A 16,215-nucleotide genomic window follows, 5' to 3' on the forward strand; every position below is an offset into this window, starting at 1 on the left:
TATAACAGCTGTTGTGTCTGTCCATGCATGTGATAGTCTGGATAGTGTCGATGCATGTATGAGTGCATCTCTCAAAGTCAGAGTGTCGTGGTGTAAAAAGCACTTTACCTCGTGTTTGCCCTTCATCCGGCACACTCGAATGTCGTTCTTATTGGATTCCCAAGTCCGTTTCTGGGATGAGACACAGTCACAATATGTAGTGTGCTCACACATACATTGTCAATTACTGTATATGTTTGTATGTGTGTGTGTGTGTGCAAGTCTTACCTTGCTGTAGAACATCTCATCCCCTACCATGTTGTCCAGCTCCACTCTGTACAAATCATCTCTGCACAGCATGAAAACATACAACAAATCAGTCTCAATATAATTACTAATATATCAATAGATTAGGATATGTAACTATAGCCTATAATATAGATAAGAGCAGATAAGGTGTTAATACAGCAACACTATGCAGTTTTTTCAGTATGTCTACTTTTAACTCATTTCAAAATAAAACTGATTTATTTACTCTTTGGTGACGAACAGAGTAAAGGTTTATTTTAAATCTAATTTGATTTATGCAGAAGAACTGCTGTTGTTTTTTGTTTAATTTCATTTACTTTATTTATTTATTTTGATCATTGTGCTGTATCTGTTGGGATGCCATATGCGTGTTTGACCTGGACAAACAGGCTAAATCTTCAATATTCTTTCATATGAGGAGGATTATATTATTTATTTGCTCATATGTTGTTTATTAGTCTTCTTTTCAGCACGAGGCACTGTAGTCTATTCTCTACTAATGCGGGGGGGTATGTCATATTTCAGAATTATTCTGAATTATTTATTTTATTTTCATTATTATCTAAAGGCAACTCCATTTCAAACTTTTTAATTTTATCATCAAATATTTTTTGCTGTTTCTTACCACATGTATGAGGCTGTGTCATGTAGAGGAGTAAATGTGAACAAACAGCTTCCACTTGACATTTAACAAACAAGATTGAACACAACCTCAGCAGAACAAACTGAAAATGTACTCTGCGAAGTGACAGCAGATGGAAGCCGTGGCATCAAATGAAAGCAAAGGATATTAATGCGAACACGTCAGTAACACACAGTTGGAGGCGGTTGCCGTTGGTTACCTGGCTCCGATGTAGAGTGTGCGGTTGACTTGCAGGACCGTCTGGATGTGCAGCTCCTGCCTCTGAGCTGAACGATGAGCTCTGCCCAGGAACACCGGATACCTCCTCACCACTGACAGCAACACAGACAGACGGACGGAGAGAATGAAGTGCTTCTAAAACATCCAGAAATTAAGTGTCTCTTGCTCAAGGATACTTTGACGGCTGAGAGAGTATAGGACATGAAATAGCCTCCCTAACCTTCACTTTAATGGTGTCCTCACTCATTCCTGATGCTTTTGTTTAGGCAAACAGAGATAATGGGCAGAGACGAATGGTGTAGCAGTTACAACAGACTTTTACTCTCTTAGTGTTTTTGCTGCAGATTTTCTACATAATGAGAAAAATCTGTATGTAATTGCTATTATTATTAGTTCATTGTAAAAACAAAAAAAATTGCCCCCCCCCGTCTACCTATCAGATAAATGAGAGAGTACAGATGAGGTGGATGGGAGAAAGTGGCAATATTAGACTATGATAAAGTTTTGAAGAGGAGGACAACAGTCTCCACAGGGAGCCCTCGTCATCAGGAGACAGATTGGGAAAGCGTCTCATTGTCCTTGACTGCAGGGGAGGGAGAGAGGACATAGCGATCCATCTCCACCTGTCTCCTCCTCCTCCCTCTTCCACTCCTCAGCCTTCGGTATCACCCCATCCAAACTGTCTCTCACTTTTTAATCTTACTGCACCTCTCAACATCTATAGCAGTCTTTATTTCTTCCTTGAAATCTTTCTGTTTTTTATTCATTAATCTACATTACTGCTACAAAGGGATGGAGTGAGGTCTGTAAGGCAGAGAGCCAGGCTGCTAGCGTGGCTAAAAACCCACAAAAACAGCTGCACACCAACAGTCTGACCCTTAACCCTCTGATTTCCACACATACAGTGGACCCATTAATCACTGCTGCGCACACACACTCGTGCACACACGTACACACACATGGGGAAGGACACATACCCTCTATGGGAACGTAGCTGAGTGGACTGGGCTCCTCTGGGAATGAGCCATCAGCCAGTTGAAGCAGCAGGAGAAGAAATGTGAGGGGAGGAGCCACGGTCGCCATGGCAGCAGCACACATGCACTGTTAACAAAGAGAGATGGGAAGAGAAATGTCATTGTTGTGCCTATATTTCTGTGTGTGTGTGTGTGTGTGTGTGCGTGCACGCATGCATGTGAGGGTGAAGCAGCATTTGTGTTTTGACATTTTGATAGATTTCTCATCACAGAGTTATTCCAACAGGTGTATGTGTGTCAGTGTGTGTGTCTGTGTGTGTAGGTGTGTCTGTGCGTGTGTAAGGAAAGGGTCAGCGGTGATTGGTGCCACCACCGTGGCTTCAGCAGGGAGCTAATGTGTTCCTATTGTCTGCTTTAATGGTGTTATGGGGGTCTATTGTCAGAAATGTCACTCCATTGTCAAACAGTATGAATTGAAGGAGAATCTCAGAGCCATATAACACAACAAGAGACAACACATTCACAGGATTACAAAGCCACTTTGGGTGGTAATGTTTCTTTCACCCATTGTGTATCTATGTGGACATCTGGTGGCTATATTACTGGTAACTGGCCACAAAACAGGAAAGAGCTGGACTTTATAGATCAGAGAGTGAGGGCATTTAAAAGGAGAGTTGAAGCGAGTGACTTGGCCAAGCTGGACATTGTCTGTGGAAGGTCAAAGGTCAAGAATGCCCTAAATCGTGAGCAAGAAAAAGAAGGAGGAAACTGTTTTTGGTCTTTTAAAGGCCACCAAAAGGTTATTTACAGTGTGTGACATGCGCACGCCGCACACACACACACACACACACACACACACACACACACACACACACACACACACACACACACACACACACACACACACACACACGGACAAGGAAGTCTATAGTCTTCCTAGCAAATGTGGAGCCTAAATGCTAACACCAGCATGCTAACAGTGCTAATGTGCCGATGTTGCCAACATTTGATGGGGTCAGGCACATCTGTAGCTGATGGGAACATGTGAATGTGTTTCACCATAAACCAAACTTTTGACCTTGTGGTGGTCAAAGTCAAAGAATCAGTAGAAGTGATTCGTCTCAATGAAGGTGGTGGACCAACCGCCATCTATACAGCCATAGCTACTGCTAGTGTGGCTAAAAACACATGTTAAGGGGTCAAAAGGTCAACAAAAATCCTTTTGATAAATACCAGCATTTTGTGCACCTGTCAAACCAACGCAGTACAATAACCCTGGTGTACATAAGTTACTGCCAGATGTAAAGTTTAACTGTGGCAGCTACGCCATCAAATGCATATTTGACTCAAAGTTTTTCTATGCATTTACTCAAAACGCCTGTGGCTCAGCTACACAGCATGTGTGGCAGAGCAAACTGGCTTTGATGCAAGGATACTTAGAAAGCGAAGAGGAGGCTTAAAGAGAAGAAAAGAGAAGACAAGATAAAACGAGGAAAACAAAAAGGGATGAAGCTCTTGGGTCTTGTGGAACACAAAAGAAAAGTTAAGTTACTGAAGAAAATAATATGAGCAAAACAACTGCTGTTCCCATCAAATGAACCTGAATGCCATATTACACTTTTACCCCAACCCCCACTTTATTTTCCTTCATCCCCTGGACCTGCTACCTCCATCACCCACCTCCTCCCTTCATTTCTCTTTCTTTTATATCTCTCAGCTCGTCTGCTCCATGATAAAATCCCCGTGCCTGTTTTTGCAGATAGAAACACCAGAGGTAGATGTAGATCTGTTAGTTGCTAAGGTGATGACATCTGCTATTTGAAGCACACTGATGTTCCTAGCTGTAACACACACACACACACACACACACACACACACACACACACACACACACACACACACACACACACACACACACACACACACACACACACACACACACACACACACTATACATATATAGGCACATTCACCTGTGTTGCCAACACTTTAGACTGTGCATGAGATGGAGTGACAAGCTGTTTGAAGACATCAGTGAGGCAATGTGGGCTGCAGACTATACACAAGGGGCCACTTCAAATGAAATCCTAGCTCAGAGATTGCAGGTTTGACATCCCTAAGCCTCCCCCTCATCAGATGCATTGGAGGAGCCCTGGGGTGGGGGGTAGTGAGAGATGGGGTGGTGGTGGTGGTGGTTTGTTTCATCTCTCTGTTGGGATTCCCTGGAGAAGAACTGATTGAGTCTGGTTTAGGGTCTGCCTCATTTCATTATGGCCATTTCATGAGAGGGACACAAATTTGATGCCTAAAATGAAATTCAGTTTCCTTGTGTGGACTGGAAGGGCGCGTGGGATTAAATCAAGCATGTTTCTAGTGAGATTAGCTATTATTTGGTTACAGACTAGCTTTGTCACATTAATTGCTTTTCACCAAATCATGCTGTTTGCTAAAAATAACAATAGTCAGAGATTTGATCTCAGTCAGATATAAACACACGTTCAACATGACATATAGCCTACTTCATATAGTTACGTACGTGTTACTTCAAAATTTCCATGAGAATAATTATGTTTTTAAAGTAAGTTGTTTTCCATACATCCATGAGTACCTTGCAAAAAGGGACTGATAATAGTTAATTCAGCATACGTTTTGCTGTCAAGTACCGGTAGCCAAAACAACAGATACAGAACATCTTCTAAAAAGATTGTAGCACACAGAATATCACACTGAAGCAAAATTATACTTAACTAGACGAATACACTAAAATATCAACTTTTGTGTTTAAAATCCATTAACATGAACTTTTCTACATATCTTCTGACTGAAAGTTCGCCAATAATGTTCTTGTATTCCTGAAATATTGATACACTGTTATTGGTATTTGCATTAAAAATCTGTGCAAACTATCCAACATACTGTACGTCTGCCGAGTCAATCTGCTAAAAGCCTGTAAATAAAGACAGAAAAAAAAAGTCCAGTGTTCAAAGCTGGACATCTCTAGTCTCTTACCCTCTTAACCCCCCCCCCCACCACCATCTCTCTCTCTCTCTCTCTCTCACACACACACACACACACACACACACACACACACACACACACACACACACACACACACACACACACACACACACACACACACACACACACACACACAGTCAAACTGCAACATACTAAAGCCCTGTGGCCAATCATTGATGAAGCCTCCTCATTAGAGTGCATATTGATTAAGGTTATTGATCCATAAGATAAACCATCAGATCTGGGCCAAGGCCAGCATATTAGAGCTCTGCTGCTGGCTAGTGCCATGACAAAGGCAGTATTTTTAACGCTCTGGGCTATAAAAAGAGGTTCAGGGCAGCGCTTTGACGTTTGGTTATCAAGCATTCTTAGTTCTCCCCGCTGAGCCGAAAAGACAGAAAAGAGAGGAGGATGAAAGGTTTGAGTTAAAGACAAAAAAGAAGAAAAAAAAGACAGGAGGAGAGATACCTCCTGCAACAGACCTCCAGCTCATCAAGCTATGAAAAAAAGACCGCTGGTGACAGAATGAGTATCAGGAAATTGAGGGAAGAGAGACGAGTGAGTGGAGAGAAGAAAGGGTGTTATGCTACTTGTGTCAAATCATGTTGCCGAGATAGGATTAAATGGTGTGACACTGACACGGTTATCATGGGATGCATGTAATGCCGATGACAGCCACGCAGTGTAATCTAGCCTCATCAACCAGCCCATTAGCAAATCACCTGCTAACACTCACATCATTAACCAATCAGCAGGACATGTGAAGAAGCATAATCACCTGCTCGCACCTCTTATCAGTTTGTCCATATGTTTTGTCCTCATTGGCCGTGACTGAGCTCCATTTCATAGTCTTTTTCCTCCAGTGTGTTGTTGTTCACCTGCCAAAGCTCGATCTGACAGGAATGACAGGGGGTGAGTGGCATGCTGGGAATTTCTATACAGCCCCCCGTTGAGCCAACAAGCTATGTGAAAGATATCTACCGAACGATTACCTATTTAATGTTTGGGCATGACCCCCATCCTAAAATGCTTAAGTGGCCTTTCATGTATATCGGACATACTCATATTTGCACTGTGCATCTCTACTTCTTCTGCCCTCGGCTAAACTGAGTGCTTTAGCTTATGCAGCGAGTTAAACATAAATGGCTTCAGTAACCACTCGTGAGTCACTTGCATTCTTCTGAGCTTTACTGGTGTACCATTTTCCTTGTAAAACTGTGACAACAGAAACAGAATAAAGAGCATTCAGTTCCAGTGTAAAAATATACATTTCACATTCAAAACTATTGCAATATGCAAAATAACCAATTCACGTACTTAACGTTAGCAACAGATCCTGTATTGAATAGCAACCAAAAGGCTAACTCATAACACGTAGCTTTGACTGATTAGAATAGCGTATCGGCTGTAATAACATGAAATGAAAGCACGAATACACGTCCGTAATCATAACTTACAGATTATGACCTTCTCAAGCGCAACAGGTGAGGAAAACAGCAGACTTCACACAGGAACGACATGTTAGGAAGACTCGGCTATACTCTGCCGATACAAACTCACTTCCTGCTCCCGTTTTACGCCACTAGATGGCAGTGTGTGTCAACAAACTCAAAATCCACTTCTCTTAAAGGGACAGTTACCAGATCAAAACAAGAGCAAAATAGCTAGAGTGTGTCACAAAATAAAACCTCAAGTACAGAATAACTAACAAAACAAGACTGAGAGACAGAATACTCCCGTCTGACATCAGTAGGATGTCACATCTAACCCAACACCCACTGTTTTCAAAGGACATGTTCTTTCAGGTGATGGTCCTTCGCTACCAGCAGGATGACTTCACTGATAGGTCTCAAGTACAGTCTCTGTTCGCCGTTGCGGACTATCTTGACTTGGATCTTCCTCACTCTTCCATCCTGGCTAGGAAAGGTCTTTGCAACAACGCCAAGAGGCCAGTCGTTCCTATTCTCTTGCCCATCTTTAAGTAGGACGACATCTCCTATTTGTAGGTTGGGTTTGGGTGTCTCCACTTGCGACGAGGTTGTAGTCCACTGAGGTATTCCCTCTTCCATCGTCCCCAGAAGACATTGGCCAGGTACTGTACACGTCTCCATTGTGCTCTAAACAGGTCACGGTCCTCAAAGTGACCTGGGGGGACTACAGGCATGGCAACTTTCTGCGTGAGCAGCATGGCAGGAGTGAGAATCTCAGGGTGTTCTGAATCAGTGGAAACTGTTGTGAGTGGCCTTGCATTAACTATAGCAGAGACTTCCGACATGAAAGTCACTAACACCTCATGTGTGAGCTTGGCCTTTCCATGTTGTAGCAGCATTGCATCTAGAATCCGCCGACTGACGCCGATCATGCGCTCCCATGATCCAGCCATGTGGGAGGCATGTGGAGGATTAAAATGCCACTCACAAACCACTATCTCCGAGGTAGGTATTGATTTTGTCATTGTGACAGCCCCTCTTGTCAATTTGAAGTTCTCTGCAAGCGCTCACAAAATTTGTACCACAGTCTGATCTGAGCAGCTTGGCAGCACCCCTGATGGCAAAGAAACGTCGCAGTGCATTAATAAACGACGAAGTGTCCATTGACTCTATTACTTCAATGTGTATGGCACGAATATACTCATACATGTGAAGATTACAGCCCACCTCTTAGCTTCTGCTTGACTTCCACGTGTTTTTCTGACTGTGACGGGCCATGGGGCCAAAAACATCAAGGCCTTACACATGTGAAAGGAGGGTCTGTGCACATTCTGTCCTCTGGGCAGATCTGACATGATCTGTTCTTGTCGTTTGCCTCTTAATCTGCGACATGTAACGCAGTTAAAGATAACACTGCTGATGGCTCTTTTCCACCCACTATCCAGAAACCTGCAGCTCTGATTGCGCCTTCAGAAAAGTGTCTGCCCTGGTGGCGTACTTGAGAATGAAAGTGCGTGATTATGAGCTGAGTTACGTGGTGTTTACTGGGGATGAGTATGGGGTGTGTTTCATGTGCTGTGAGTTTAGCTTTTGTTAGCCGACCTCCCACCCGGAGAATCATGTTAGTGTCCATGATTGGATTCAGTTTGCTAAGTGGGCTTTGTTTGGGAACAGACTCACACCACGTTCTATGTGCCTGATGTCATCTGCATACACCTCACTTTGAACTGCACGAATGATGATGGCTTTGGCCTGCTGGAGTTGTTCTTCAGTGATGTTCTTGTCACACTTGTGCCATCCATGGCATGCGCTCTTGGGTGCAGCTTTAAAGGATGTGACTATGTGGAGTAGCCTGGCGATGGCCTTTAACAGACGACTCCAGCTAGAGAATCTTTCAAACCTTGCAGCTCCGAGCGTTCCTTTTGACAGGGCGGTAGCACAAGACACAACCTCTGGACGCAGTTCAGTGTCTTGTTCGGGGCTGATGAGCTCAAAGGGCGCTTCCAGTATTTTACCTTGGCCTGAGTCAGTAAGGAAGGGGGGCCCGCTGAGCCATGTAGAGCTGGAAAGACGGTCAGCAGGCAGTCCACGTGTGGCGTGGTCGGCTGGGTTTAAATGTGTGGGCACATAATGCCATTGGTGGGTCTGAGTGGAGCGCCTGATGCGTTCCACACGGTTATGTACATACACATAAAAGCGTCTCTTTTCGTTGAAAATGTAGCCCAGCACTACTTTGGAGTCTGTGTAGAAGTTTACTTCATCAAATGTAGCATCAAGCTCTGCTTGGACTATGTCTGCAACTTCTACAGCCAGCACGGCAGCACAGAGCTCTAACCTGGGAATGGTAATGTCTGGTTTCGGAGCCAGTCTAGCTTTGCCCATGAGAAAGCCCCCGTCCCTGTGTCCATCAGCAGCTGTAAGTTTCAGATAGGCAACTGCCCCGACTGCCTTTGTGGATGCATCACAAAAAACATGCATTTCTTTTCTTTTTGCTTTGGACAGTGAGATGGATGTATACATACGGGAGACCTTGAGCTGTTCTAGGTGCTTTAGAGAGTCTTTCCACTGTTGCCACTTGTCCTGTTTCTCCTTTGGTAGCGGAGTATCCCACTCACTGACATCCTTGGAGATCTCTCTCAAAATGGAGCGTCCCTCAATGCTGACTGGCACAGCGAACCCAAGTGGGTCATACAAAACTGTTGATGACCGATAGTACGCCACGTTTAGTGAAGGGCTTGTCACTTATTTCCACTTGAAATGAAAACTGGTCTGTGGACAAGTTCCAGCCCAGTTCCGAGGCTGCGGTTGCATGGGAGGGGCATGCTGTCCAAGCTCGAGTCCCTGCAGACCTGTAGCTAGATCTTCACCTGGGAACGCACTAGTGACTACAGGACTGTTAGACGAGATCTTGTGGAGACGGATGTTAGACTGAGCCAGCATTTTTTGTGCTCTGCACAGGACGTCGATTGCCTCATGCTCAGAGGCGAACGACTTTAGCCCATCATCTACGTAAAAATGGCGCTCAATAAACTCCTCACCTCGCTGCCGTACTCCCTCTCTCCCTCCACAGCAGTTCTCTTGAGTCATAAATGGCAACTGAGGGGGATGGACAGTTTCCAAACACATGAAACTGTCATTCGAAACTCGTCCACTTTCTCCATCCAGGTCGTGATCGCGGAACCACAAAAAGCGCAGATAATCACGATGGTCTTCCCTGACCATAAAGTTGTGAAACATCTGCTCCACGTCAGCCATCACCGCATATGGTTCGCCTCTGAAACGGACAAGCACACCTACAAGACTGTTGTTAAGATCTGGGCCTTTAAGTAGCACTTGATTGATTGAGAGACACATTTCCACACTGAGCACTTGAATCGAAGACAATTCTGATTTTACCTGGTTTTTGTGGATGGTAAATCCCGAAGCTTGGGAGATACCAACATTCTTGGTGGGGTTTGAGCGGAGGAGCCCTTTTCTGCATGTCCTTTGTTGAATGTTTTTTTCATAAACTCCACGTAGTGCCTTTCATCTCTGGCTTTCTCTTTAATGTCTTGCGTAGTGACATGAGGCGGTTGAGAGCCTGCTCTCTGTTGTTAGGTAAGCGTTGTCGTGGATGACGAAACGGCAGGGAGCCACCCAGTTATTTGCATCATCTTTAGCAAACCCATTGTGCATAACATTCAGAAACGACTCATCTTCTGCAGAGAGTGCAGTTTTGTCATCATTTGCTGTTTGTTCAAAGATGTATATGCTCAGCTCATCTTGGGGTTGCGTGCTGTCACAAAAAGGGCTTGTCTTCTGTGAACCTTCCCTTGGTGTAGATTCTGCTTTCACAGGGAACTAGAAAACTGGGGCGGCCATTGTCAAGTATTTTTGTCTTGTAGGAATTTACTGTGGGTCTGTGTGCTCCTGAAAGGCAGACATCTCCGATAATTACCCAGCCTGAGATCGAGCTGTTGGGCGTAAGGTGCTTCGTTTGGGCCGTTTAATCTGGCGGCGAACCTTGTGAGCCTGAATCACATCTCGGCCCAGCAGGAGAAGGATGTCGGCTGATGGATCAAGGGGTGGTATTTGTGTGGCTACATGAGAGATAGGTGAGGATGCGCAGCTGCAGCTTCAGGAGTGGGTATCTCACTCCTGTTGTCTGGGATCTGATTACATTCTGTAAGTATGGGTAGTGACATCGACACTTTTCTGTTTTATGCCCTCGATGGCAAAGCCGTGAGCTCTGCGCCCTAGTGTGTTCCACTGTTCCAGAGCATGTTTTCATTGTGTATGGGAGGGCTTCACTGTGTAGGTTGAACATATCAAAAAAGGTGGAGCGGGCCAATGACGCGTTACGCTGATCATCTAAGATTGCGTACACTTTTCTTTTCTCATGGGGGGCTGAGCAGGGGTACACATTTACCAGGCAAATTTTTTGAACAAGACTTCCCCTGTAGTCCTTGTCCACACACCTCAGTACAGCTGGATGTGGTCACTGTGGGGCTTAGGGTATCCGGCTCCCCGCCATGAGCCCCTGGTAGGTTGTCAGGGCCTGCATCTGCCCACGGGGTGGCCCAGCATGCATGGCGGAAAATGTGTGAATCACTGTTGCACTTACACAGTGAATAACAGCTCTACAGTTTTTTGCCCTGTGTTCTGTTGATGAGAGACACTTGTAGCAGATTGACAGCTCCTTTAGTAGGCCCCTCCTCTCATCTAGTGTCTTCATTCTAAACCCTCTACATTTGGTGAGTGAATGTGGCTTCTTGTGTACTGGACACTGTTTATTAGGGTCAAGAGAGGGAGGTTCTTTGTTAGTTGCACCGACCTGTGTGTTTTGTTCGTTGTGACGGGAACTTTGAAGCGTGTTTGTCTCACCAGCAGCCTTTCTGTTTTCATGTGTGCAGTGCCGCAGTTTTGCAGAATAAAGCTGGGGTCTGTCCTCATTTCAGCATGGTTGTTCACAAACTGTACAAAATAGGAGAAAGGCGGTAGTGAGCTTTATGATCTTTCTTATATCTCGAACCTTCTCTGACCCACGCCTCCTGCAGGCCACTTGGGAGCTTTTCCACAATTGGGTTTATTCCTCTTGAAGTGTCGAGAAAGCTGAGGCCTGGTAGATACCCTTCATTTTTTGCTGCTTCGAGCTCTTGGAGAAGATCTGCAAGCTCCTGCAGGAGGTGACTGTCTTTATGAGCAGCTTTGGGAAAGCTTTCCAGGCGATTGAACAGAGAAGCTTCGATGGCTTCTGGTGAGCCATAATTTCTGTCGAGTCTTTGCCATAAACGTTGAAGACCTGCTTCTGGATTGCTCACGTGGACGGCTCTAATTCTCAGGGCATGCTGGAGAGACTCACCGCTCAGCCATTTGGTAAGTAAATCAAGCTCTTCGCAGCATTTCAAGTTCAAATCTCCAGTAGCGTTGCGAAACATAGATCTCCATGCTATGTAGGTTTCTGGCCTGTTATCAAACACTGTGAGTCCCGCTGTCAGGAGGTCACGACGTGAGAGGAGCACAGCAAGGTCTGATACATCAGTTTGTTGACGCGAAGATGGAGCTGGGGTGTAATCTGCTCTGATATGGCTGAAACGAATGGGATGGTGGGATGCTTGGGGTGTCTGATACATGGAGAGCTGGGGGAGTAACTCACATGCATGTGCCATTGCTGCTGGCGTGCTTGGCCCGACGTTGTTGGTGTTGTTTTATGTCCCACTTTTTATCAGGCTTTGTGTCCTCATCCATAGTTGTGTCGTTATGGAAGTGAGTGTTTACATATTCTTGAGTGCGGCTGGCAGCCATGTCTATTGTAGCAGGAACCTCTGGCGGCTCCACAAACTCTGTTTGGTCCAGAAAGGCAGCCTCCAAGACCTTAGCTGCTGCGAGCGCTGCCTTTTGCCTCTCCCTCTTGCTTCAGGGCGTTCATAGTAGCCACCAACCGAGTCTTCTCCATCTCGATGCGTGCCTTTTCGACCTCCATGTCTATTTGGCGTTTGGCGTACTCTGCTCTGGTGCTGGCGGCTTCAGCCTCGGCTCGTGCCTTTGCTGCAGCTAGGCTAGCTGTGGACCGGCGTGATGAAGCTGAGCTGCACTTTGACCCTGACTTCCATTTGGGAGAGCGGAGGGGTGTTTCCGTGGGTAGACATGTCTGCTTTCACTGGCGTGGAAAGTCTCCGGCCCCGACGATGCACTCGATGCGTAGATAATCTTTTTACTCTTCTGCCCTCGGCTAAACTGAGTGCTTTAGCTTATGCAGCGAGTTAAACATAAATGGCTTCAGTAACCACTCGTGAGTCACTTGCATTCTTCTGAGCTTTACTGGTGTACCATTTTCCTTGTAAAACTGTGACAACAGAAAACAGAATAAAGAGCATTCAGTTCAGTGTAAAAATATACATTTCACATTCAAAAAACTATTGCAATATGCAAAATAACCAATTCACGTACTTACGTTAGCAACAGACCTGTATTGAATAGCAACCAAAAGGCTAACTCATAACACGTAGCTTTGACTGATTAGAATAGCGTATCGGCTGTAATAACATGAAATGAAAGCACGAATACACGTCCGTAATCATAACTTACAGATTATGACCTTCTCAAGCGCAACAGGTGAGGAAAACAGCAGACTTCACACAGGAACGACATGTTAGGAAGACTCGGCTATACTCTGCCGATACAAACTCACTTCCTGCTCCCGTTTTACGCCACTAGATGGCAGTGTGTGTCAACAAACTCAAAATCCACTTCTCTTAAAGGGACAGTTACCAGATCAAAACAAGAGCAAAATAGCTAGAGTGTGTCACAAAATAAAACCTCAAGTACAGAATAACTAACAAAACAAGACTGAGAGACAGAATACTACTATTAAAGCTGCTCAGCAAGATCAATACACCCTCATCCTGCTAAACAGGGACAGAATAAAGAGCACCATCTCTATTCACGCCGAGGAACATTTACTGACCCTGAGAAAACACTGAGACATGAAAACAAATGGCCTCAGCAGTCTGTCTGAAGGCACGGTTGGACACATAGCTACGGCCAGCCACTGCCACCGCTTGTAGAGATGCTCCAGCCATAACCTGTGCTGCACCCAGTTAATTAGTCCTTTATGTAGCTATGTTTACATGTGTGTGACAGGAACCGGACAAGTAAAGTCTGAAACCGTTGTTCTTTGGTGTTGACATTTCACTTATCACTGTATCTGACCTTTGTTTTCTGATGTGTTTTGTTGAATATGTCTTTGTGTCTCTCTCTCTCTCTCTCTCTTCATTTTCTGTGTCTTTCCCTCTGTCTCTCGCCCTCTGTTTAGCTGCTGCAGCCACTCCACTCGGTGCCTTTGTTACCGTAGCAACCAATAGCAAAGCCAGGCAGAGATGTTCTATTGCAGTAGATGTAAAAGCGAGGAGGGCGGGTTCGCCCTCTAACACATACAGTACACATACGTGTGAGCATACATGCAGGCACACACACAAATACACACAAATACACACGCACATGCACAATGATGCATACGCTTGTGTATTAATCCAGATCCATGTACCTTCATCTGAGTGTGCATGAACACATAGGCTACATGGAGACAAATATAAAGAGGTGGGGGTCCCCTCTCTCTCAGCAAGGAGGGGGATGGGGGAGCTGCAAGCATTTTGTCTCCACATTATCCACACCCTGGCAAGACAGTAGGCTACAGCTCATTTGAAATCAATAGGTCAAAAGCAGAAAAAATTATTTGAAAACGCAAGAATACATTTATCAGACACTGACTTAGAAAAGATGCTCACTGCTGAGCCTGCTTTTCCTAACAATAATATCATGTTTAGACTGAATCTGTCAGTCTGACTGAAGTGGGTGATCATTGTATCATTGTTTCCTGTTAATGCAAATGCAGTCAGGCTGATTTAAAATAACTTCACTCGACACAAGGTCAAATGTGATGTAACCAACTGGATTCATGTTAAGAAAACTATCTTTTTTGCCAAACAAATAAATAAATAAATCAGGAAAGTCAAAGTTGGATGCAATAGTATAAAGTGATAAAGATATGCGTGTATCGATACGAAGACTCGACTGAAATAGAATCTTTATCATCCTCGTCTCATTTGTAACACACTTCCTCCTTAAGGACAGTATGCAGGTTGAAGCCCGGAATAAAGCAAAATGGCCTGAGGGGTAGAGACACAGACAAGGGCTAAACTGGGAGAAGTGGGTCACCTTCACACTTCACTACTCCACCATGCGAACACTATAGCTTCATTAATAGACTCACAACTTATTTTCACTGAAAACTGAAAGGGGTGAACAAAACGTAACTCTGACAGATGTTTTTCTAACTGCGATCAAACTGTGATTCCAGATGAATACAAAACAAATATAGAAATAAAAGTTCACACAAACTTTGTAAGACTCCATGAAATACATCTCTCACTGTTTGTCCTTTGACAACACCAAGATGTGCTTCAAGATGTTATATATGTACTGCAGGTGTGTAGCTCAGATGTCGAGTTACAAAGAGTGAAATGACCAGATAGTGAATCAGATTAGATGGTAAAGCCGTTTGGCTATAGTAATTGATGGGTAAAATGTAAAAAAACAAAACAAAAACCTAATGCCACATACTTTATAGATTCAATCCTAAAACTAGAGATCAACATGTTGACATCTGACCCATGAGTACGAATAACCATGTGAGCACCAAGCACTCATGAGGTGCACCACACCAATTTTTAAACTTGACCTTCATTTTAATCTCACCTCCACCTGTACCTGTAATGTTTAGTGAATCTTGTTGTGATGCTGTCACGCTGACAAAATCTGTCCACAGACATAGGAACACCTGGCAAAGCACTCAAAAGTAATTTGCAGTAGTTTCCACTACAATAGGTGACTGCAGGACCACATTTTTCCATCATGACTCCTCACTCACATGCACACACACACACAAGGTAAAAACACACGCTGTCATGACTGGCAAGTACAGAATTAATTCAAACCACAGGTATCTGGGGGATGTTTTAACGTTTGGTTTTGGAAGTGCTACTTGCTGATGAACCCATTAACCTCCAAAGATACTGTAAAGCAGAATTAGCGACTGAGTCAAAAGTTATTTAAAAAGTACTGACTTTGTTTTTGATGATAGAAGTTGAGAAATCTCTCATTCCCTTCCCTGAAGATGAAAGCTGAACTACACAGTACACTGAAGCACTTCCGCATCTAGCTCAAAGTTTTGCCACTCAATAAAAAAAAAGGTCTACAGCGAACACAGATCTAAAGAATCTGGAAAGGGCTCAACACTTTCTGTAAGTTAGCTGGCCCACAAACCTATCAATACTGTAGTCAAATTCAACTTTTCTATCAAACAAATCTGTTCTCTGGTGGAGAGTTGGATGAGAGGATTGACACATAAATAAACACTTTTTCTCAGCATCCAGTTAACTTATAGCCTAGCAGCACGAGGACTACAGTAGAAGACAGAAAAACCTGCAACAGTTAATGGTCTTATACAAAGCTATGTGTCCATCTGTCTTTTGGCTGGGAGCAGTGGCTTTGTGTCATCTCTGCCTGGCAAAAGGTCCCTGTCTGGCTAATCCCATGTAAAACTGTGAATTGACATTTTCACACTGTGGTCTTTAAATGGATTAAAAAGATATGGTGTGTTAAT

At 44.3% G+C, this 16,215-nt stretch overlaps 1 protein-coding gene across 1 annotated transcript in view; it reads right to left on the reverse strand.

Annotated features, from left to right (window-relative positions):
- The window catches only part of LOC146971315 (semaphorin-6B-like), a 36,628-nt gene that overhangs the window by 13,355 nt on the left and 7,058 nt on the right, over window positions 1–16,215 (reverse strand). The window contains exons 3-6 of the mRNA XM_085805747.1: window positions 2,128–2,251; window positions 1,131–1,242; window positions 268–328; window positions 109–171 (exon numbers count right to left, since the gene is read on the reverse strand). Coding sequence (XP_085661873.1) covers window positions 109–171; window positions 268–328; window positions 1,131–1,242; window positions 2,128–2,248 — 357 coding nt within the window. The 5' untranslated portion in view covers window positions 2,249–2,251. The remainder of the gene's footprint in view (window positions 1–108; window positions 172–267; window positions 329–1,130; window positions 1,243–2,127; window positions 2,252–16,215) is intronic.

This window comes from Trachurus japonicus, chromosome 17, assembly GCF_045865225.1.
Source record: "Trachurus japonicus isolate A0001 chromosome 17, Traja_1.0".
NCBI classification, from domain to species: domain Eukaryota; kingdom Metazoa; phylum Chordata; class Actinopteri; order Carangiformes; family Carangidae; genus Trachurus; species Trachurus japonicus.